The sequence below is a fragment of the Trachemys scripta genome, chromosome 7 (genome assembly GCF_013100865.1).
Source record: "Trachemys scripta elegans isolate TJP31775 chromosome 7, CAS_Tse_1.0, whole genome shotgun sequence".
Classification (NCBI taxonomy): domain Eukaryota; kingdom Metazoa; phylum Chordata; order Testudines; family Emydidae; genus Trachemys; species Trachemys scripta.
In genome coordinates, this window is record NC_048304.1 from 17,623,103 (window position 1) to 17,648,221 (window position 25,119).

At 44.9% G+C, this 25,119-nt stretch overlaps 2 protein-coding genes across 2 annotated transcripts in view; one reads left to right on the forward strand and one right to left on the reverse strand.

The window, feature by feature from the left end:
* The window catches only part of CAV3 (caveolin 3), a 17,135-nt gene extending 12,084 nt beyond the window's left edge, over positions 1 to 5,051 (forward strand). The window contains exon 2 of the mRNA XM_034777742.1: positions 2,370 to 5,051. Coding sequence (XP_034633633.1) covers positions 2,370 to 2,711 — 342 coding nt within the window. The 3' untranslated portion in view covers positions 2,712 to 5,051. The remainder of the gene's footprint in view (positions 1 to 2,369) is intronic.
* Positions 5,052 to 8,271: 3,220 nt separating this feature from the next.
* OXTR (oxytocin receptor) lies at positions 8,272 to 23,635 on the reverse strand. The gene is made up of 3 exons (XM_034774967.1): positions 23,496 to 23,635; positions 21,871 to 23,139; positions 8,272 to 9,516 (listed from the first exon to the last, which is right to left on the reverse strand). The coding sequence occupies exons 2-3, from the start codon at positions 22,790 to 22,792 to the stop codon at positions 9,269 to 9,271; spliced, it is 1,170 nt and encodes a 389-aa protein (XP_034630858.1). The 5' UTR covers positions 22,793 to 23,139; positions 23,496 to 23,635; the 3' UTR covers positions 8,272 to 9,268.
* Between the last annotated feature and the right edge of the window lie 1,484 nt (positions 23,636 to 25,119).

Consider the following 25,119-nt stretch of genomic DNA (forward strand, 5'->3'; position numbering starts at 1 on the left):
CTAACTGCAGGGAAGGATTTATTTTCCGCCACAGGCAAACAGCCCAGTAGGAACGGCCACCTCTGTCCCCTTAATTAAGTTCCCGTATTTCAACCAGGTTACCAGGAGTGATATCACTCTCCTGAGGATTACACAACAAGATAAAGAACGGATGTTGCTTGAATGCCAGCAAACACCGGGACCATACGCTGCCAGGCTTTGTCAGGCAATGATACCAGATTACTTGCTGCAAGCATGGCGTGGTCAAGTGTCCTACCATGGAGGAGGGAATAAGGATGCACTGCCCAGAAACCTTCTGGCAAGGCTTTCGGAGTACCTCCAGGAGAGCTTCATGGAGATGTCCCTGGAGGATTTCCGCTCCATCCCCATACACGTTAACAGACTTTTCCAGTAGCTACAGACTTTTCCAGTAGCTGAACTGACCGCGAATGCAAAGTCAGGCAAAGTAATCATTAAAAACTGTTTGCTTTTAAAACAAGTTTTATATTTTAAAAGGTAAACTCACCTGAGGTCCCTTCCATGGGGTCAGAGTCTTGGGTACTGGCTTGGGAGGCTTGGGAGGGTACTTCAGTCAGGGTGATAAAAAGATCCTGGCTGTTGGGGAGAATGGAGTGCTGTGTGCTCTCTGCAAGCTCATCCTCCTCCTCCTCCTCCTCCTCCTCTACCCCCTCGGCAGAATCCTCAGGCGTCGAGACTATCCCCGACCCAGAATCCACGAACAAAGGTGGGGTAGTGGTGGCAGCCCCCCCTAGAATTGCATGCAGCTCGGCGTAGTAGCGGCATGTCCGTGGCTCTGACCCGGAGCGACCGTTTGCCTCCTTTGTTTTTTGATAGGCTTGTCTGAGCTCCTTGACCTTCACGCGGCACTGCTCAGAGTCCCTATTGTGGCCTCTCTCCATCATGCCCTTGGAAATTTTTTCAAAAGTTTTTGCATTTCGTCTTTTAGAACGAAGTTCTGCAAGCACTGAATCCTCTCCCCATACAGCGATCAGATCCAGTACCTCCCTCACGGTCCATGCTGGTGCTCTTTTTCGATTATCAGCCTGCATGGTTACCTGTGCTGATGAGGTATCTGTGGTCACCTGTGCTCTCCACGCTGGGCAAACAGGAAATGAAGTTCAAATGTTCGCGGGGCTTTTCCTGTCTACCTGGCCAGTGCATCCGAGTTCGGATTGCTGTCCAGAGCGGTCACAATGATGCACTGTGGGATAGCTCCCGGAGGCCAATACCATCGAATTGCGGCCACACTAACCCTAATTCGAATTGCTAAAATCGATTTTGGCGCTACTCCGCTCGTTGGGGTGGAGTACAGAAATCGATTTAAAGGGCCCTTTACATCGAATTAAATGGCGTCGTTGTGTGGACGGTTACAGGGTTAATTCGAATTAAAGCTGATAAATCCGAATTAAAGTCGTAGTGTAGACCAGGCCTTAGAATATACCTGGATAAGGTTTAGCTGCATCTTTACGTTTTTTCGTTGCACAGACCAAACCACCGTGGGATGCGTTTTCATTACTCAGATATTAAATCATATATGAAAAAGAAGCATCCCAAGAGCAGTAAATGTGTTTCAGACACCAATGTTTTTGCTCTTGCATGCTCTTCATTATATAACTGCCTTCACATTTCCTTCCTGACACCCAAATCACTCTAATTGTTGTATTTTGTAGTAGCGGTATTCAACAGTTTAAAGTGTGGGGACTACCTGCTCACCCCAATCATAGGTTAGCTAATGGTAAAAAGATTGTCCTCAAAATTAAACCATGATTTAGGGGTAGCGCCTGCATCAGCGTAGGGGGTAAAAATGTTTTGTGCCCCATAACAGGCCTGCTCAGAGACAACCCAGTTGTGGACCCTGTTACGTCTGACCATACATTTGTGCCATAGGATGTAAGAAAAAGAGACGGGGATTTGGTGAAGAACTGGCTAAGGGCTCAACATTTTGCAGCTAATTTTGTCCCCCAAACTCAAGTGTGAAGTAGACCTTTTGGACAACGGCAGTTACTCTGGCCTAGCTGCACCAGAGCCAGCTGATGAGAAGTGAATGGAGAGTAGGACAGACACTTTCACCTTCCACACAGGACCCATTTCCCACTGGTTCTTGGCTTGGGTCCTTTATTTTGGAAGGGGTACAGAGTCTGATATCATATATCTAATTTCCTTCACTGTACCCTCTATTTTCGCCAGTTCTTCGGAATCATCACTAGTAGAATAGGGGCATGCCTATGTATGGCAGATCTCAGCTGGCCAATAAACAGACGAGTGATTGTGAGCACTGTTCTCCAGTTGGATGATAATTACCTGCCCTGCTTGAATTCTGTGTGAGTGGTACCGCCCTAACCCACCCCTCTGTCTTGTCTGCATTCCAGGTGGATTTTGAAGATGTCATTGCTGAGCCAGCAGGTACATACAGTTTTGATGGAGTATGGAAAACCAGCTACACCACCTTCACGGTCAGCAAGTACTGGTGCTACCGGCTGCTTTCGGTTGTGTTGGGAATCCCTCTGGCAGTCATCTGGGGCTTCCTCTTTGCTTTAATCTCCTTTTGTCATATCTGGGCAGTAGTGCCCTGCATCAAAAGCTACGTGATCGAAATCCAGTGTGTCAGCAGAATTTACTCCCTGTGCATCCACACCTTCTGTGACCCACTGTGCGAGGCCCTGGGGAAGATCTTTAGCAGCATCAAAGTTGCCCTACGCAAGGAAATCTAGAGCAATTGGTGGAGAAAACTAGCAGAAACAATCACTCACCCAACAATCACACTTCTGAAGTTTTCCTGAAAGACTGTGCATCATATTCTTCTCTCAGTTACATTGGAGTAACTCCAATGACACCTATGCAGCTACTACACATTCAATCTAATGTAAAGGAGAGCAGAACTTCCTCTGTAATTATTTCATGGACCACAACCTTAGATTAACACATGCATTTATTAAGTAACAAATAAGGGTGTGAGAAAGCTAAAGTACATTTGGGTACAATGCAAAATTGTCTGTTTAGTTAGCCATTAGCTCAAAATAGTACCAGGAAGCACAGGTATGTAATAATTATTATTGCTGCAAATAGTGGTTGTTGTAAACGCTTTTGTTTTAATTCACAATATGCCCAAAGTGTATGGCTTGATGATGTAAATGACAAAGTTTTGTTTCTGTGTGTGTTTCCATTTAAGCAAAGCTTTTAAATCCAGGTAACCTTATTGGGTACTTTTTTGACGGCTCCACATGCTTTTTCGGGAGTGCAGTTTGTGTCTGTTGTTTTGTGGCTGCAAGTGCATATCATGGCATTTGGACCCCTTAACTAACTGTGGGAATAAATCAGGTAGTTAAACATGCAGCTATTACAATCTGTATCCAGGATTCAAGGGCAGGCACAAAAACTGCAGACATTTGGCCCAATTTTTTTCTCAGATCCAAATTACACTTACAAACCAGACGACTGGGCCTCCCTACCACTTCTGAATATTTACCTCAATGACCGCAAACATATTTGACTAATTCACTTAAGTTTTGGCTTATTTGTTGAGGAGGTGGGGGATTTTGTGTTATTTTCTTGTTTGATCACATGATAAACTGGGGAATTCATTTTCCTCCCTAACTGCGTTTAGTCGTAGCTAATCAGGCCTGTTGCCATGTTTCTATGTTCCCTGTAGCTGCAGCTGTCTTAACACTGTAGCAAGAATTAGCTAAAATTCCTAGCATTGTGGGGCCCCCCATTAACATCAGTGGCATTGCACTGGTGTAAACAAGAATAGATTTTAGCTCATTGGGCCTAATTCGCTCATGCAATGTTTAACACGAGACACCCGAGTGTATTTAATGCAGTTAGTTCAGATATACCTCCGTGTAAGCAAGAGGCAAATAAGACCCTTTGTTTTCAATGGAAGTTGCACATTTCACGTCAGAGGGGTTTTGGCCCATAAAAATTAGGGATTAAAAAAAGGCCATTCAGTCAAATGCAAGGGTATTTCCTACTCTGTATTCTCAGGTAATTTATCCAGCCCGTGTTTAATGAATCACACAGTGAGGAACTCATCAATTCCCTAAGAAAATTATTCTGGATGTAAAGCATGTGAGTAATTCCATTACTATCAAGCAAGGCACTTAAGCACATGCTTAACTTTAAACATGCTTAAGTGCCTTGTTGACTCAGTGCCTGAGCTAACTTACTTTTCAGACATTTTTCCTGGTAGGGTTAATGGTCCTTTCCTCAGTTCAGTGCATTGGCTTCCCACGAGTAGTAGGTCCCAGATCCTCAAAAGGTATTTAGGTGCCTAATTGCCTCCTCCAATGACTACTAAGAGCCAAATTCTCTACTGGCACTACTCCAATGCCTTCAGGGATTTGTGCTCTCATTATTGCAAAGTAATGGCACTAAACACGCCAATGACACTAACGTTTTAAAAGAACTAATAGAGAAAAAAAGACTGTGGTGATTGAAAAAAGAATAGCTCATCTTTGTCTAAGAGTTCGCCTTAAACAGCTGTATTGCTGGTCTAGGCAGACATGTGAGTATGCTCCAAGCTATTCACTATGGGACACATTTTTAAAGAAACTTCAGCCTCACTTCTAATTGTGCAGCCAGTGCAGGCAGAAATGATACCTATTAGGTAACCAGCTACGTGATTTTAGGGCACAGTCAGGTAGGTAGCAGTCAAAATGCTATAATTTGTGCATAGATTGCAGGTGCAAAACATGAAAACCCAAAAGATGACAGAATTACTTGAGAAGTTGCATTGGAATAGGACATGTCCATTGTTTCTGAGAGTGAGTTCATCCTTAAAGAAACACTCTAAATTGATTCTTTGTTCTTTGCCTCTTATGACCTGATACCCAGAGAACATCATATGGTTATGAGCAATATATTTAGTTTTTCACTGTAATAAAAGTTATAATGAAAGGTGATATGAGGGTGATTTTGTTCTATTGACTATACACTCAACTCAAAAAGCTACACACATAACTCTTCTCAGCTGTAGTCTTGGGCTATTAGTACGTGTGCAGCCTTTACGGCATTGTATCTGAGCTCATGTGCCTTTTGAAATGTGTTAATGCAATGCATTTATTCATTTTTCTCTTGTGTAAGGAGTCTTGTTTCATCTTTTCAATGTTCTAAAGTTAGCCATTTCAGAGCAGGGGGTCTGGATGATAAAGGGCAGTTCTCCTGGGCTGCCAACCCATTCATCTGCATCTTAGGTTATAACTGCTTTGGGTCAGGGATTCTGCCGTGCAGTGTTCTAGTGAAATCCTTCCAATGGGCTTACTAGCACCTCGCAGTCTACTCAATATTGAGTAGTTGCATCATCCCAGAAGCTTCCCTGCTTCCCTCTTGCTCGGTGGAGGAAGTAAGTGGCATCAGACCTTTTCCTGGTACAGTTCACACACCCGTCCATGCTAGTTCAGCTGTGCTGCCTGGTACTTGGTGGGGAGGGAGTGCCAGAGCCTTGGCTCCACCCACTTCACATCTCTGCCCACCCATCACCACTCACCATGCACTGGAGGAGGAGGAGAAGGAGTGGCTCAGTGGTGGCTGCTCTTCCCCTGCATCCACACACAATACCAATAGCCTAGACAGTGCAGCAAAGTGGCTGACTATGCCATAGGATTGTCTCCAGGATCATGACCTGTCCTAAATAATAAAGGTTAAAAAATAAGTAGATTGCGGGGGGGAGCCTTTATTTTTTATTATTGTGATTTGTTGTTCCCTAGGTTTAAATTATAATCAGCGATCATTTCTCAAAAACAATGTACTGAGCTTTCTGATCGTAAACCATTTCTGCAAAGAAGCTCATCATTCACTTCCCTTAATATACAGAATGCTGATGCAGATGCAGGACAAACCGATTAAACTACCTTACCTAGATGGTGGTAAGAAGAAAGTGCAGGATTGGGCTTTAATAAGAGCACGATCAAGCTCAGTGGACAAAATCCTAAGTCCTTATTCAGGCAAAACTGAAGTTCATTGACGTCAATTGGAGTTTTGCCCAAGTAAGGGTTGAGTAAGAAGGTTACGTGCTGGCCCTCTATTTCCAGCACACTGTGAAATATAATGCAGTGCACAGTAATCAGTTCCAGAAAGATCTGGAATGTACAATGGATGGTAGGAATAACACAAGGAAACCGCAATGGCCCAGGATTCTCCACTGGCTGGCACATTATGGAGTCACTTACGCCTGTGCAAAGTGGCACTAAAACTTTGTCAGAGCAAAACAATAGCATTTAACACCCACTTTCATCATCAATCATCCTATCCAATCCTAAAGGGCCATACCCTCCTGGAGCACCACCTGGCTCAGTCTCTAGGTTGGGCCTCAATTTATGGCCATCATTGGCTATCGTAGTAACACCCAATTTGCCCAGATGCAAATGGAGCTCAGAGGAGAATCAGGTCTACTATGTTTTATACAAAAAGGCAGAGTCATGGGCAATTTGTAGAGACATGTCCAAGCCACAAAGTTAAATCTAAATAATCCTGAGATATGAGGGCATGTGTGGGTGGGATTTAGGATTTTGGTTGGGCCTATTATATAAATAAGATTCTGAATTTTCCAAACATTGGGAAAGATTAGATTTCGGGTTTTGTTTTGTCCTTTCTCTAGTTTGAATAGGAAATAAGTGTTTTGAAATCTTGCAATTAACTAAATCAGAATCCCACTCCATCAGGCAGTGCATGCTTCAACTCAGTGGGAGTTGTGCGTGATAGAACAATGCAAGATTGGACATCGTCCAACTGGAGTTTTGTGCGTGCTAAGATTGCAGGACTAGCTTGGGGCTCGGCTGTGGGACTGAGTCACAGCTCTGCTGGGGTGAAAGTAACATTAAGCACTTACTGGTACTGGGGCCTGGCTCCGGGTCCCAGGAAGGGGTAGGGTTTCGGGCGGAAGGGTCAGAGCTGGGGGTCAGCCTCCCTCAGCCAGCCCATCTACACTGCCTGGCCTCTGCCATCCGGGGCTTTGGCGGTGATTTAAAAGGCCCAGGGCTCCAGCCGCTGCTGCGGTGGTAGCAGCAGCAGCAGTCAGGGACCCCAGGCCCTTTTAACTCACTGGCCCTGTGGCAGATGCCCCTTTTGACCCCCCCCCATCAGCAGGGGCCCTGCGGGGGGGCCCCCGGGGGGGGGCCCCCCCGGGGGGGGGGGGGGGGGGAGCAAAAGGGGCAACGACGTTAAAGCGCTGCCGCAGTAGCGCTTTAACGTCGGCTGCGTACAGGCCGGTACCGGCGGCCGCTTCTTACTGGTACACCGTATCAGTCTACTTTCACCTATGCTACTTCCGCTTTACACCACCGGAACTCCACTCAGGGCTGATGGAGGGGAAGAGGGACAATTGTACCAGTGTCCCAAGCTCATGGGGGGGCCCTAAAGCATCTGTAACTGAGGTGAAATGGGAGGGGGGCAGCACACATGATGTACCGGGGACCCAAGTTACTCTCAACAGGCCTGACTCTACTGAAATCAGTGGAGTGGACCAGCATAAAACAAGAGTAAACAGTGATGAATGAGATCCTGTATTTCTAGCTGTAGCTTTTTTCCATGATCACAATAAAATCATTAAAATAAAAGTACATTCCTTTCCTTGGGGAGTGCAGAAAGGGGGCAATCTACACATTTCTCAACTTCCTTGAGTTTAAATGGATAGAGGATGGAGAAAGTGCAGAACTCCACTGTTCCACTGCTTTAGTGCATGAGAACAAGCTGGGATTTAAGCTCCAAGTTGAACTAATGAGTGGCACGGTGCTTTAAAGTCAGTCCCAAGCTACTATTTTTAAAAAGTGCCTGGAGACCAAAACAAAATCTATAGAACTAAAAGCTGAAAATGGATCAGTTGATGATAATGAAACAGCAAAATTGATAAATATGCAGTATTTATATCCCTTGCAAAAATACAGTCAAATCCCTCCTTCATGTGCAGTCAGAACTCATGCATGGTGTCCCAGTGATTTTGGAACTACTTGTGTGAGAAAGGACGATGAACGTGAGCAAAGAGTTGCCCACTCAGCCTGGCATGGCTTATCTTGCTGCCATTGAATTCAGCGGGGAAATTCACACTGACTTCACCGGGAACAGGATCGTGCCATAACTTTTCCAAAAGGGTACCACAGTGGTGCTAGCTTTATGTGTACGTAATACAATGCTGTACAGGTCATAAATGTTTGGTGCGTTAGTCTAGAAACAAAAGCATTCCATACAATCTAGATATACTTGTATTTTGTGCATGAAGCATTTTTTCCTCCCAGGTTTCCTTCACATGCTTTTTTTTTTTTTTTTTTTTTTTCCCCCCCTCACTGCTCCCTGCTTTTCTTCAAGTTGAATTTATAAAATTTAATTTACAAAAAAACCCATCTTTTAACAAATACTCCATGCCATAACCAAGTTCGCGTGAATTACATGGCAAGAAAATTGTACTGGTGTAATACTTCACGACCTATGGTAAACCAAAGAATGAAAGTCTGGCCCCACTGAAGTTTTATCATCGACTTTAATGGAGCCAGAAATTCACCCCACGTATTTGCCTTAATTAAAGCTTTTGAACACAATCAGCAGACATGTTACTGTACCGGCACCCTCATCTCATAGGCATTTATGCACATCCTTAAACGGAAACACGTGCATGGTCCCTCTGAAGCCAATGGGACTTACTCACATGCTTCAAGCTAATCATGTGCATACATAGTTTCAGGATCAGGGCCAAAATCCTTACTCAGTCAAAACTCGCTTGATGCCAATGGAGCATTATTGCTGAATAAGGACATATTAGAAGGCCTTCAACAAACCTTAAGCCAAACAGAAATCAATGGAACTGCTTCCATGAGTAATACTTTCTTACTTGAGTAAGGACAGCCCAGGTAGCTTTTACTCAGTGCCATCCCTGTGGTGCAACTCCTTAAAGTCAGTGGAGCTGTACCCACTTACACCAGGTTAGAATTTGGTTCATCAGCTTCAGTAAGTCTACTCAGCTTTCATGACAAGCCCCATAGTTATTATTCAGTCGTTATGCAAAACCTCCATTGACTTGAACGAGTGAAGGATTCAGGATCTGAGCCGTTGAATTGAACTCCATTAAGCGATCCATTCCAAACTGTGCTTTTGACTACAGCAGTTCTTTTCTTATTCCTGCCTCAGTTAAATAAAGAATTCAACACACACACACACATATATATATACACATATATAAATCCCGCCCCACCATATTCTGAATCACAGCTTTTTTACAAATATGTATTAAAGATGGTCAGAGTGAAGTAGTAATGGAGTCCATGGAGCGCTGGGACAGTTCTCAGGCTGTGGAAGGCTGAGTGAAGCTCTTCTGACTTGAACTCCTGCAACTCAGGACAAATGTGGAGGAGTTGCTTTTTTTGCTGACGCTCAGGTCACATCCTTGCCTGGATTTTAAATAGCGTGTGGAGCAGCAGAGGAACCGGTGTATAAGGTCGTGGAAGAGATGGCCCGTGAAAAGCATGTAGATCCATGGGTTGCAACAGCTGTTTAAACTTGCTAGGAGCATGGCGATGATAAATGGGGATGCTGCAAGGTAGAAAGTATAGCAGGAAAACAACGTGAAAGTGCCATTCAGTGATCTTTAGGCATTGGCAAGAAAACCTGGACATGTCCAGTGAGAAGATATTGTGGCTTTTCATAGAATCATAGAATATTAGGGTTGGAAGAGACCTCAGGAGGTCATCTAGTCCAACCCCCTGCTCAAAGCAGGACTAACACCAACTAAATCATCCCAAGGCTTTGTCAAGCCTGACCTTAAAAACCTCTAAGGATGGAGATTCCACCACCTCCTTAGGTTAACCCATTCCAGTGCTTCACCACCCTCCTAGGAAATAGTGGCTTTTGAAGATCCTGATCCCAGAATCCACCTACGTCCTGGCCTGACTCCCATGTCCCCAGTTGATCAACACACACATTTGTGGGCCCAACTCTCGCTGATTTAATGCTCCCATGACAAACCAATGGAATTTCCCCCCAAACCCTTCCATAGTCCAGTACAGAACAAATTACATCTCTTTAAGCAAAAATAGCTCAATTGCTGCAAGTGGTAAAAAGAAATTGTGAAAAAATATGGGGAAAATAAATCAATTTATGTTTAAGACACATTGTTTTTAAGTCTTCCCCAGGATAGAAGCCATTTTTCCCCATCTCAGTGAATTTCTTGCTCCTTATTTTGTGTTATGCTGGAAAGCTGAGATATCCCACTACTCAGCAGCCTGATGCCCACTTGCCATTGTCTGATTAGGAAGTGAGTAAGCTCTAAAGAAGTTGTCATATCAAAGAGATAGCCGCTTCCTTGCTTTTCCATCCGTCTACCTAACTTTTTCCCTACTTGCCAATTTAGAAATGACCAGTCATTGTGTGTGTTCAGGCTGTAGCGTGAAAAGGCCTACATTGCATTTCTAGATCATCAAGGCCATCCGTAGACAGCATTTGCTCACATTCAAGCCACCTAATTAGAGCGAGACTCTTTTAGAATGGGAAGAATCTGTCATTTTGCTTTGACATTTAATTGAACATTTTCATATTCAAAGCTTTGCCATTGGAAATTATGGTTATTTCAAATTTATGTAACAACGTCTAATTGCATAACCACGATTTTTCAATGAACAGTTAAATCAGGGCAGGGGGGAGGAGGGGAAGTGGATGCAGGTGGCATTGTACCAGACCTATATGCATCTGATTGATTGTCAGTAGTGCAAGCACACAGAATACATGGCTTTCCACCCCGCAGGTGAGGTTTGTACATTGAAAACACAAGATGCGTGAAGTCTGCCAGTTCAAGAGTGCAGTTTTGGGGCAGGGCAGGGCAGGTGGGGGGAGAGAACCCTTTGACAATTATTTTTAAATGGGGTTCACACATAGGCATGTTGCTATAAGTTACTTATAATGGCTTGCATAATTCGTTGGTCTTCCATCCTAATAATATGCCCATACCAAGAAAGCTGCTGAAACTGAATCAGTGCCAATGGAGGCAGTCAGTGGGTTCGGCTATGAATAGTCTCATTGCTGATCTTGCCCTGCCCTGGTTCGGGCGCGGTGGCCCCTCCACTTCTAGGGAGCTTCTGGTGTTCCTGGTCACTTGAATATCCAGCCAGACCGTCTTCAGGACATAGCTAAAGATTGATCTGGGTGACACTGGATCTGCAAGGAGGCTACATCCCTGTGGGATTTACCTTGAGAAAGATGAGACCCTACTGTGGCTGAAAGTCATTTAACCCTCATGGGGCCTCATCCAACGCCCAGTGAAGTCAGTGGAAGTCCTTAGATAAGGACAACAAAGCCTAAATAGATGATGCACATGTGCATGAGGGATGAAATCTACCGCCCAGCCCAGGGCCTGAATATGGGACTGCATGGTAATTCAGTCTCCTTGCTCATTCACCCCCTGGCTTCTGTCCTAGATTGACAACAAGGTCAGGGGCAGGCTCCACTTTTTGTAAAGGAAACACCAAACAGAAATGGAGATTTAAAAAAAAAAAAACTAGCTAAAGAGTCACTCTCTGGCAGGTGTTTTTTACTCTGCTTAATAACATTCCACTACCACTGTCTTCATTTATGAACGGGATTGAACCTAAGTCCAATCAGTTCAACCTTTGATCAGACCTACTGAGCACCCATAGCAACTGCATGCCAAAATCATCAAGCAACAGCTAACTGGCATCTAGCCACACACCTCCCCGCCATCGGGTTGCATCCCAGCTTTAATATATTCCCTCAGCATGGTACATGGCTCTTTTTGGCTAGATAAAAATGCAACTGTGGGAGGCCTGATCCTGTGAGGAACTGAGCACCATCCACTCCCAATAGTAGAGCTGGTCAAAAGTTTTGGGGAGACGTGTTCTCAAAAAGCTGTTGAAAACCGAGGAGGTTTGGTTTCATTCCAAAGTTTTCACAACTTTTTTTCCATTTCTCCATGGAAAATATTTTAAATGAAAAATTTCATATTGAATTTTTGGTTCCTTTACCCCCTTTTCTCACTTTTTTATTCCCCCCTCCCCCCTTCTTTGGGGAAAAAAGTAAGACAAAGGGAGAAGTGGAGGGGAAACTTTTTTTTCCCCTGTTGGTTACGGGAAGTGGGGGGTGAAATGGGAAATTTTCTCACCATTCTGAACGAAAGAAAATTTGGCGGGGAAAATGTTTAAAATATTTTGTTTCAAATTTTAATCCAAAAATGAAAAGGTTTGTCAGCCATGACATTTTGTCAAGAAATTTCATCATCATAGCAACCCTGTTTTTTAACAAAGAAAAATGTATTGTAAAAAAAAATGTTGACCAGCTCTGGTATTGAGAATGCACGGCATCCTGTGAATATCTTATAAATGAATGAATATACTAAGTGGTAAAAAGGTCCTCTGGCAAATGAATATCCGGAGACCTGAGCTACAAATGCACTTTAGGAAAGGATAGCAGGGCCTTGGTCACAAAACAACAAGGCTGCTTCAGCACATGGAAATCAGTAGCACCGCCTCTGGAAAAACCTTTGGCCAAAAGGCAGTGCCATTTATAGCCACACATGCAAAACTCAAAGGGAAATGAGCTCTCTCCGAGAAAGGCACATGTTGATCAGCGGTAGAGTTCCATTACCTTGGCTAGGCTCTGAGGAAGCTTTGTCAGTGAACATGGATTAAAAAAACCCCCCACACATTTCACAACTATCAACATGAGCTGCCACGTAACTTCACCGGATATCTGTTTATAACTGAGATCCTTCTTCTATTTCTTTCTGCCTCGGTAAAAATCAGCCGAAGTTTTTCAGCTTAAAAGAAAAACGTTCACAGTGCACCTTTAACCAAGTCATATAAAAGTCTTCCCCTTGTGATGTTGTGTAGAATACCCTCCACTCCAGAAGTGGGTGCATTCTAGTAGGCCTTGATTCAGCAAAGCACTTAAGCAATGTGCCATAGGCAGGGAAGTGCTTTGGGATCTTTGATGTGAAAGGCAGTACCTACAGGTAAATTATGATTGAGTATCATTAATTATTGACTAGTATGGAGTATTAAAGGTAGCCCAGTATGGATGGGCTTTAGTATCCCAATATTAATGTGCCCACTGCACTGGAGACATGCTCGTAATTCATTCTCATTTCACTCCAGATTAGGAGTGAAAATAATATGTTGATTAGTTTAAAATGAGTGAGTGACACTGCTGAGGGGAATGTCCCAATATCCTGACAAATAGGATGCCATTAGGTGAGTTGCAGCTTCATATCCATTTACCGATCTTTACAAACATTTACAACTGTTTTCTTTGCTATAAAGATTAGTATGTCAGATATACTGCATCTTAGCTGTAAGGTTTTTCTGTAGGGAAAGAAAGTGATGATGTGTGATTTGAATGACACCCTAAACGGATCCACATGCAGTCTGTTCTGATCTGCCGTGGTATAACGCCCATATACATTTACCCAGACCAATTCCAGCATCAACAAAAAGGAACATCTGCTGTCAGAACAGAAAATGTTCATGTCATGAAAATGGCTGCAAAATTCCAAAGCATTATGAATTGTTTGTACTGGGCAATGTAGGAAAAACTTCTCCACAATGGACTGACGGCAGCTATATGAGCTGGGCCTGTGCTCATACTTCAAACTGAAATGGACAAAGGAGAATCGGGAGGTTTTAATCACCCAGTCAATAAAGCACAGCATTGGGACTCAGGAGACTTGGGTCATATGCCCAGCTCTGCTACTGGACTGCCGAGTGACCCTGGGCAAGTCACTTCACCGCTCCATGCCTCGGTTTCCCCATCTATAAAATGAGGATTATGATATTTGCCTCCTTTGTAAACCACTTTGAGATCTACTGATGAAAAGTGCTATATAAGAAGTAGGTATTCATTACGATTATTAGAATCATAGAATCATAGAATCATAGAATATCAGAGTTGGAAGGGACCTCAAGAGGTCATCTAGTCCAACCCCCTGCTCAAAGCAGGACCAATTCCCAGCTAAATCATCCCAGCCAGGGCTTTGTCAAGCCGGGCCTTAAAAACCTCCAAGGAAGGAGACTCCACCACCTCCCTAGGTAACGCATTCCAGTGTTTCACCACCCTCCTAGTGAAATAGTTTTTCCTGATATCCAACCTGGACCTCCCCCACTGCAACTTGAGACCATTGCTCCTTGTTCTGTCATCTGCCACCACTGAGAACAGCCGAGCTCCATCCTCTTTGGAACCCCCCTTCAGGTAGTTGAAGGCTGCTATCAAATCCCCCCTCATTCTTCTCTTCTGGAGACTAAACAATCCCAGTTCTCTCAGCCTCTCCTCATAAGTCATGTGCTCCAGACCCCTAATCATTTTTGTTGCCCTCCGCTGGACTCTTTCCAATTTTTCCACATCCTTCTTGTAGTGTGGGGCCCAAAACTGGACACAGTATTCCAGATGAGGCCTCACCAATGTCGAATAAAGGGGAACGATCACGTTCCTCGATCTGCTGGCAATGCCCCTACTTATACAGCCCAAAATGCCGTTAGCCTTCTTGGCAACAAGAGCACACTGTTGACTCATATCCAGCTTCTCGTCCACTGTGACCCCTAGGTCCTTTTCAGCAGAACTGCTACCTAGCCATTCGGTCCCTAGTCTGTAGCAGTGCATGGGATTCTTCCGTCCTAAGTGCAGGACTCTGCACTTGTCCTTGTTGAACCTCATCAGGTTTTTTTCTGCCCAATCCTCTAATTTGTCTAGGTCCCTCTGTATCCGATCCCTACCCTCTAGTGTATCTACCACGCCTCCTAGTTTAGTGTCATCTGCAAACTTGCTGAGAGTGCAGTCCACACCATCCTCCAGATCATTAATAAAGATATTAAACAAAACCGGCCCCAGGACCGACCCTTGGGGCACTCCACTTGAAACCGGCTGCCAACTAGACATGGAGCCATTGATCACTACCCGTTGAGCCCGACGATCTAGCCAGCTTTCTATCCACCTTACAGTCCATTCATCCAGCCCATACTTCTTTAACTTGGTGGCAAGAATACTGTGGGAGACCGTATCAAAAGCTTTGCTAAAGTCAAGAAATAACACATCCACTGCTTTCCCCTCATCCACAGAGCCAGTTATCTCATCATAGAAGGCAATTAGGTTAGTCAGGCACGACTTCCCCTTCGTGAATCCATGCTGACTGTTCCTGATCACTTTCCTCTCCTCTAAATGTTTCATAATTGATTCCTTGAGGACCTGCTCCATAATTTTTCCAGGGACTGAGGTGAGGCTGACTGGCCTGTAGTTCCCCGGATCCTCCTTCTTCCCTTTTTTAAAGATGGGCACTACATTAGCCTTTTTCCAGTCATCTGGGACCTCCCCCGATCGCCATGAGTTTTCAAAAATAATGGCTAATGGCTCTGCAATCTCACCCGAGATTAACTGTAGGGTACAGTCTAGTCAGAGAATGGATGAGACCTCTATGGATCTATTCCATCTCTTATTTCTATTAACTTAGTAGCTCTCCCAAGCTAAGTGGGGCTGGGCCTAGCCAGTACTTAGATGACAGATCTGCATGTATGGCAAGAAATGTTGGTGGGTCTGTAGTTGCCTTGTTCTCTCTCCCTCACAGCTGACCCAGTGCTCCCACAACTGAGAATGATGTTGAGCAATCAGCAACATGGGTGGTGGCACTAAGCTGCTGCTATGGGTCCTGTCTTTCAGGTACAACACAAAACCATGGCCCATCATATAAGAAGGCAAGTGGCATGAAACAGGCATTTTCTTAAGGGCATGGAGCAAGAAGAACTGTGTTGGACCTAGATCAAATCTCCCATACCCAGATCTCCTCCCTGAACAGCGGGGAAATTAATGTTTTTTCCCCAGCTGGGCCAGTTCTCTCTCTCTGAAAAGGGCCAGGCTAATCCCCCAAGATCTAAACCCTCCTGAAACGGTGAAAAGTTTCTGGAGCATAAAGTTACTCAGATGTTGAAGTGTTTGCTTACTTTTTACTTCAGCCCCATTTAAACTAAGGCTACATCTACACTACAGGCGGGAGTCGATTTAAGATACGCAAATTCAGCTACGTGAATAGCGTAGCTGAATTCGACGTATCGCAGCCGACTTACCCCGCTGTGAGGACGGCGGCAAAATCGACCTCTGCGGCTTCCCGTCGACGGCGCTTACTCCCACCTCCGCTGGTGGAGTAAGAGCGTCGATTCGGGGATTGATTGTCGCGTCCCATCGGGACGCGATAAATCGATCCCCGGGAGGTCGATTTCTACCCGCCGATTCAGGCGGGTAGTGTAGACCCAGCCATAGGTTAAGACATAGGACACACCACACAAGCCTATGAAACATGTTTAAAAATTACACTATATGGTGTAACCACAAGAGATTAAAACGGATGAATATTTTAAACATACACATAATTGCTTTTGGGAATTCCCTGAGAAATATTTCTAGCCAGTGGGATTCCCAGGAGGAAGATGCAACCATGAAAAAGGACTTGAAGCTGCGGTCTGAGTAGATCGGGGTGTCATAACACTAGGTAATGCAAATCACAGAAAAATATAGCAAGGAGGGGAGCGCATGTTCTCATGCTGTGAAGTTAGTAAATAATACGAGTCAGGCAACATATGTATGTACGTGTGTGGGGGTGTATTTCGAGAACATCCTTATTTCACTTCTTTTTTGAAATGAAGTCAATAGGACTCCTCATATGTGGATAGTATCAAAGGGGTAGCCGTGTTAGTCTGGATCTGTAAAAGCAGCAAAGAGTCCTGTGGCACCTTATAGACTAACAGACGTATTGGTGCATGAGCTTTCGTGGATGAATACCCATGCATCCGAAGAAGTGGGCATTCACCCATGAAAGCTCATGCTCCTATACGTCTGTTAGTCTATAAGGTGCCACAGGACTTTTTGCTGCTTTTACATATGTGGATAGTTTCTCAGGTATCTAAATTGCAGGATCAGGCCTCAAATTATTAATGTGTTAAACTAGCAAACGACCTTTTAAATTCTTTCTTTAGGGCCCAGTCTTTTATTCCTTACACACTCCAAACTTCCACATCATAGGGAGCTGGGTCTGTTCAAGTGATGCAGGCTCAGGCCTCTTTTAAGCCCCCTGACAAATGCAATAAGACACAATGCAAAGCACACACAGTGAAGCATAGCACGCACAGCCGTTGGAGAGGAACCAAACAGATTGCTTTGATATTGGGGTCATTCATTCCTATTTACTCTGTTGAATTATCAGCAAGGTACTGGAGGGAAGAGTGTTTGTTTAATTCAGTGTAAACGGAACTCAGCTGAGTTAGCGACAGAGACCCCCTGAAAAGTAAAAGAAAATTCTAAACTCTTGCCTTAGATTGTAAACTCCTTGGGGCAGGGACTCTCTTTTTTCTGTGTTTATATAGTGCCTTGCACAATGGGGTCCTGGTCCATGACTGGGGCTCCCAGGCGCTAACGCAACACACATAATTAATAATAATAATAATTGATAAAGTATTTAGCCTAGGTTTTCATAGGAGAACTGCTCCATGATAAAAGGAAAATCTGACTTCAGAGGAAAAGGTTCTCCAACTTCCCTCTGGAGTACAAAGGCAGAGATTTTGACCCTGTGCGTGATAGCTGGATCTTATTTATCAAGAACATGCAATTAACAACCACTGGACAAGTTTCTAAACAAAGTAGTCCGGTCACGTCCTACAGGTGGCAATATAACTCCATACGCGGCAGCCTGCTCATTGCAATAGGTTTCAGCATCATGCAAAATGACACAGAAATGTTTTGCTTCCATGACAAAATTAAAAGTACGCTTCCCCTTTCATAGAGAGGCATCAAGGGGAAACACTAGAAGGTGACAGTGACCAGCTTACAACAATTTAGAGTAACATTGCATACTCCCTCACTGTTTAGATATGGTGCAAACACACTCAGAGAAGCAGTTGAGGATTTTTTCCTCTTCCAAGACCAATAACTCATTATCTGTTTGATAATTTCTCAGACAGACTTTTCAAACACTGCAGGTTTTGGAGCCCTGGAGTCAATTTGCAGGGGGACAATTTAGGACTAATTTGGAAAACATTTGACATTCATTTGTTTGTGGCCCTTTCCAGATCCCGTGTTGAAGGCTTTCCACATGGTGGCTGACAAACATTTTGTTCATTAAGAAACAGCGCATCATGCAGCCTTTTTAAACATGTTTCCTTCCCCCCAACATCTGGCCCCCTAATAATTGTGTGTTCAAGCACAGGGCTTTGTTTGCTGTTTGTTGACTTCTGCAATTTGCATACATCATGTAAACCTTGCCAACTATTTGTGACGCATTCCCTTTCTTTTACTATTATGCCCAAGAAAACCAGGGGCATTGTGCAATGGCACACAGTTCAGTTACATTTCGATTGATTGTTACACTTCTTTGCACACATCTCTTGAATCCTTCCTTCCAATGAGATACACTCCTTTGCGCAAAGAAACAGAAATCCAGAAAACAGTGCAGACCCACACAAAACTGCAGAGACAAAACATATGGCAAAACAGACACCGAACCCTTTGGAGCCTAATTCATTCTCAAAGAGATATCAGCCAGAACAGGGATAGGCAGCCTTTGGTTTGTTTACTTGCAGCATCTGCAGGTTCCACCGATCACAGCTCCCACTGGCCGCGGTTCGCTGTTCCAGGCCAATGGGGGCTGCGAGAAGCAGCCTGGGGCGAGAGACGTGCTGGCTGCCACTTCCTGCAGCCCCCATTGGCCTGGAACGGCAAACCACAGCCAGTGGGAGCTGTGATTAGCCGAACCTGGGGACACTGAAAGTAAACAAACCATCCCGGCCTGCCAGCGGATTTCCCTGATGGGCCGCATGCCAAAGGTTGCCAATCCCTGAGCTAGAATCTGGTAATTTCCAAGGACCTGGGGGAAACCACTAGTGGACACTATGCGAGAGAGCAGGTAGATTTTTTTAATCAGTTGGAGGTGAGCATGTGTTGGGTTTGCTGAGTCTGTCTCACCCCACCTCCATCACCTGGTGAAAGCCTTACCTCTACTTTCCACTCCTGCTATGCCCGCCCCCCCCCATTCCCCTTTGCTGACTTTCCAAACTGCTCTATCTGATTTAGAAGCAGCAGTAGCAGGGGAAAGGGGCATGAATCAGGAGCCAAGACTAGTGGCTAAGAAGTACCCCAAAAGGTTTTCTACAGAAAGACAGCACCAGCACTGCAGCAAAGTAGGTTGGAAGCATGAGGCACTCTACCCACCCAGCAGTGCTGTTTCAGCTGCTGGGACTTGGCAGAGAGTTCAGAGGGGTCTTATTTTGTTTAAGGGAGAAAGCAGAGTGAAAAGGGAGGCAGGCAGAGTGCTTGCTTAGTGGTGGAAACTTTATATCCACTGGGTTCAAAGGGTTATAGTATCCCAGACTGCTAGGTAACTAATCAGTTATGCGTGCTGGGTGCTGTGTCCCCCTTGAGTTACTGCCCCTCATCAAGGGTAAGAGCCTACTACTGCTGCTAGCTAAAGGTGTTAGTCCTTTAGCTCAAGTGGTGGAAACGTGCGCTTTGGAGAAGGAAGTCAAAAGTGCAATTCACACTATTGACCCTGCTATGTGTTACTACAATTCACTGTTCCCAATATAACTCACAAGAGGTTTTCCTCCTGTGCCATTAGATCCTATTATATACTGGATGCTCTTGCTAAAATAACATCCTTTGCTGTAGACAAAACACCTGACTCCCAAGCCCGATGTGTGAATAACCAGGCTGAGTTATTAACATGCTCTGCCTTCGAAGTCTGCTTCTTCTTAGGTAAAGCACCAAAGTACCGATTATTTGACAGAGTAAATGAGAACGAGTGGCACAACCATGCAGGCCCGGAAAGCAATGTGTAAGCAATCATCGGTTCTGAATCTACAATTCTATCCTGTTCTGAAAGGGAGTTCAACAGCGCGACAGAGAGTTATGTTTGCGAGGGCATCATTAGCAAGCCCTTCTTAAGCAGATGTTTAAAATAAAATGAAAGAAAATAAGGACCCTTCTTATCCCATTAGACATCTACAAAGCAGATGCAATTAGTAGTGTGAACAACCAAGACAAATGTGGTGAGCAGCTGGCCAGGACAAAGTTCCCATGGGATACTCCCTCCACCAGCAACAAGGAGAGCAGAGAGAAGACTAAAGAACGGCAGATACATACATTGAGGCACAGCCTCTGTTTCAGATTTACTGGGGACATGTAAAAATCTCCCATGGGGGGGGTTCAGTTTTTACACACAGTAATTTATCATTGAAAGGAGCTCGCCCGAAGGAGGGAGAGGAGCATCTTGTGGGAAGGCAGGAGCTGCATTGCCCTATGGGCAGCTGTGAAGTCAGCCGCTGAGGAGCAGACGGTCTCCAGTAGCATTAGTGTGTCCACTTAGCAGTTATTTTCCCCTCATGTTTATTTTACACCCCCAAACCACGCAAAGGTGCTAGTCCTCAGTGAGGGCTCTGGCCAGGCCAAGTTTCTGTTGATCTGTTTAAAAACTGCCGTTCCCAAGATATATTTTTTTCCACTCTCCCCTACCTCAAAAAAGGACTGAAAGGATTTTCCTCAAACTTTCCGACCCCAATTCAGAGCACAGAGTGAGAATAGAAAGGGGAAATAGGAAGCCCGAAGGGGAAGTGCTTTCGAAAGTACTGGGAAAATATGGATTTTACTGCCTGTTATCAGCCTTACTTACTGCAGCGTTCCTGTATGAAAAATGGCACTTCGCCCTTTGAAAAATGTTTTCTTTCCAACTAGCTAATAAATCACTGGAACATTAAGGGAAACGTGCTACTTACAACCAGCATCAAAGAGCATCGCAGTGAGTGTAGAGAATGGAGAGAAGAGAGAAAAGGAGCGGAGGGAAGAAAGGGAGGAAGGAAAGCAAAAAAGAACAGAGTAAAGAGGAGAGGAGAGAGAAAAAAGCGGCATTGAAAGGGAAGAGAAGATGCTGGGGAATGTGAGAATGAGATATCAAACCAGCTGGTTTCAGGGTTTCTCACCCCCAATTCCCCTGCCACTGAGAGCGGATGCTCTGTGCTGTTGATACATTTAACATTAGTCATGGCCAGTACCTGATATTTTTAAAAACCCAGCAGTCGGAAGTATATGCCTGCAAAGCACTGCAGAAATTAATGGGGAAGCCATCTCTAGGCATTATTATTAATGAAGCTTGACTCCTGTAAATGACCTTGAATTTACACTATGAAGAAGGTGCCCAGTACAGGTGAGCCGGGGACGAATATTCTGTTTTGCAGCAATTTCCGAGGTTTGTATGTTTGTTCCACATTGGAATGACAACCAAACCTCTCAAACTTCTTGTTTGCAAAAACAGTTTTGTGTTGGAACATCCGGCTTTGCACTGAAACCAGAGCTTTTCTGTTTAGGAAGGGGGAGTGGTGGTTAAGGCCCTGGCCTAAGGTGTGGCAGACCTACTTTCAAGTCTCCAGAAAGGGTCCACGGGCCTAGCCAGGAGGGCTCCCCAGGACCCCAGCCTGGTTCCCTGACACACCCAACCCTGCAGGGTGCCATTTCAGCAGACATGCTCAAGCTGCTATTGCTATGCGGTGCTGACAGACAAAAGAGGGAAGTGCACATTGTGTGCAAATGAGAACTGCCTTGGCAAACAGGGAGGGAAACTGTTTTCCAGGTTTCAGTTCAAGACCCCGAGGGGCTGATTCTGGTTCCTTATCACCCAGAAAACCAGGAGCGACTCCAATGAAGTGTCAAAACTGCATGCCTTGGATCAGATGCAAGTCATCAGTCTCTCTCCTTTCAGCACCCGAATGAGCCTTGATTCAGACTGAAATCTCTCTACCACCCCCATCACATCTGGAATGGTTGTTTTGCAGCCAACTGATGTGTTAATTATTAGTCACCAACACTAACGATTACATGCAAATATATATTTTCTATATATGAAATGAGGGAGAACTTTACCTTCTTTGGGAGCATTCTTGTCCCACACAGACCACATCTGCACAAAGAAAAAAGGAGTCCAGCACACTACGAAAGCTAAGACTATGATGAAGGTCATTTTGACTGTCCGGATCTTGGCTTTAGAAATTAGCTTGATGCTGCTGACCCTGGAGAGGCCCGCACCACTGGAGGACAGGTTCATGTTGCTCTCATGGGCTGTTTTTAGCTTCACGTTCTGCCAGATTTTGAAGCTGATCAAGCCATAGCAGACGCTCAGCATCAGCACAGGGATAATGTAAACAGTCAGGGTTATCCAGGTGATATATGCTTTGGCTCCCCAAGGCTGGATGAAATCTGCCCAGCAGTCATACACCCCATTGCCCACGTCCCGAAGGGAAAATATGTGGATCTGGGGGATGCTGACCAGCAGGCATAGCAGCCAGGTGAGGAGGACAGATACCCGGTCAGACCTCCTGTGCAATGACCTCAGGGGCTGACAGATGGCCAGGCACCGGTCGAAGGACATCAGCAGGAGCATATAGGTGGAAGCAAACATCCCCACCACCTGCAGGTACTTGACCAGCCGGCAAAGGAAATCTGGCCCATAGAACCTGAAGGTGATGTCCCAGATGAGTTGGGGCAGAACCTGGAAAATGGCCACCACTAGGTCAGCGATGCTCAGGTGCTTCATGAAATAGTACATGCGGGAGTGCTTGTGCCGGGTGGTGTGGATGGCCAGCAGCACGCACAGGTTGCCCGTCAGAGCGAGGAAGAGGATGAGGCAGAGCACCGTCACCTCCACCTTGGCCATGTCCTCATTCCTCTTCAGGGGATCAGTGGTGCTGTTGACCCCATAAGTCCGGTTCTCAAGGCTCAGGCTGGAGTTGATCAGTGAGCCGTTGATAGTCCACAGGTCGTTCCCTTCCAGGGACAACTTCTCCATGGCCAGTCCCTTCCCATGCAGCACTTTGCACCAACAAGGGTTTCGGTGTGGGTCTCCTGTGCAGTGTCTCCCCTTTACAGCCTCCCCTTGCAGGAGACCTAATGGTTTTCAGCTCTTCTCTCCTGCCTCTGGAACTCCCTTTCCCCCTGTTTCTTTTCTCTTCTCTTCCCAAGTTTTGATTCCTTTCCCTCTCTGTTGGTTTCAGTAGTGGTGACCGCTGGCCTGGGAGCTTGTCCTCTCTTCCTTCCAGATGAGCCAAGGGGAGCCAGTCTCAGTCCTCCTGAGGCAGAGATAGTCCTAGCATCCAAATCCACCTCATCCCCTCCGAAGGCACTTGGCGTGTCCTCCTCAAACAGAAACAAAGCAAGGGAGGGAGCATTACAGCAAACCAACGTCACTGTCCCATCTCAGTAGCAATGTCTCTCCCTCCCCATCCCGTTCAGAGTTACTGCAGGGCCTTCCCAGAGCATTGCTTTTTTCCTACTGAAATCTACATGTCAAGAACCTCTCAATCATTTCCCCCTCATTCACTTCATAGCAACAACCAGCCAGGAGGGTCGGACAAGGAATCATTGGATTTCCCTCTCCCACTTGCAGTGAGTTTTTCCATCTTCATCTGAAAAAGCCACAAGCAGAGCTGGGGACGTAGACCAATCAAAACACTGCTAACATAACAGATCAAAATTAAAAGGTGCTTTCTTACCTTCCTCCGCTCCCTCCGTTGGCAGCTCCCAGCTTTCCTTCTTGAAGTTGCTGTTTTCTGCTTAAAACACAAGACCAAGGAGTTGCATGCTCAGAAGAGCTCAGGTGAGAATCCCCCACTGCCAGACTGCCTGGCTGCTTCACAACTTTGCTCTCAAATGAATCCAGGAGGCGAGAAAGCGGGGAAGCAGGGGAGGAGGAAAGGAGACTGGAGTCAGCCCTTCAAGAGTCACTCATCATGGATAAAATATGCCGCTGCTGGGGTATCTGCATACTGTACAATTGCTGCATTTATAGTTCTATCCCCTAGGTGGCGAAAGAGGCCACCGCTTCACCTGCTCATCTAAAGAATAGCTTAAAGAATTAGGATCTGGGTGCTGACGTCAGTTACACTGGCATAAATCTGGAGTAACTGCTCAGGGTGTTAGTCTGGATTTACAATGGGGGTAACAAGGGCATTAAAGGAAATATTAACATTTCCTTCTTTAGTTATAGTTGCTCTGTCTTGTGCTACATTTTAATCTGTTACAAACTAAGGTTATTTCCTCAGGAAAATATTTTATTATTTTCCACTCCCCGGTCCATTTAATTGTTTAGCACAGAGGAACACATCAGAATGTATCATACCTGAGCACACCGTCTTCCAAATAAGTGGGTAAAAACAGTTTTAAGTGAATGATCAACTAAAATAATGAATAACATTGGCCGTAACATTTTCCCTGTTATGCAGAGCCCTGGACTGATAGATCCTCACAGCAGCACCCCTGTGACATAGGTAAATAGAATAGGCTTGAACAGAGACGGGGAATGGCTGAGCCATTACAAACATTGAATCTATCTCCCCATGTAAGTATTCTCACACTTCTTATCAAACTGTCTGTACTGGGCTATCTTGATTATCACTTCAAAAGTTTTTTCTCTTACTTAATTGGCCCCTCAGAGTAGGTAAAATAACTCCCACCTTTTCATGCTCTCAGTATGTGTATATATATCTCCTCAATATATGTTCCATTCTATGCATCCGAAGAAGTGAGCTGTAGCCCACGAAAGCTTATGCCCAAATAAATTTGTTAGTCTCTAAGATGCCACAAGTACTCCTGTTCTTTTTATAGGTAAATCACGTTCTCCTCCTTTTACAGATATGTAAATAGCATCCAGGCACCAGAGTTGCCCCAAAAAATAATGCTACAGGTTAAACACAAGTCAGCTGCAGCGTGTAACTTTATTTATCTGCTTTAAACTTTTTGTTTCAAATGATGCCTTGAATGTTTTCGTTGCTTTACTCTTGTTTCGGTCTCTGGCTGTCTTTGTTAACTGGGCGTCAGAATTTCTCCCCAGACTCCGGATGGCTGGCAACAGCGAAAAGCATATGGGGAAACTGGAAGTGAAGCGATGTTGTTTTCTTGAAGTAAAAAATTAGGGTTGTGGTGAAACCTTTGAGAAGCACCCCATCTGTTACCACAGGCTGGAGCTGTAGATTAATTATTCTCTTTTGTGTTGATAATCAGACAACATAAATGAATGTCAAACACTAATGAAACATGCATTTCATAACTACACTGTTTACTGAATATGGGGCTAGAGGGTACACTACAGCTCTGGGGGATTTATAGTTGGTTTAGAAG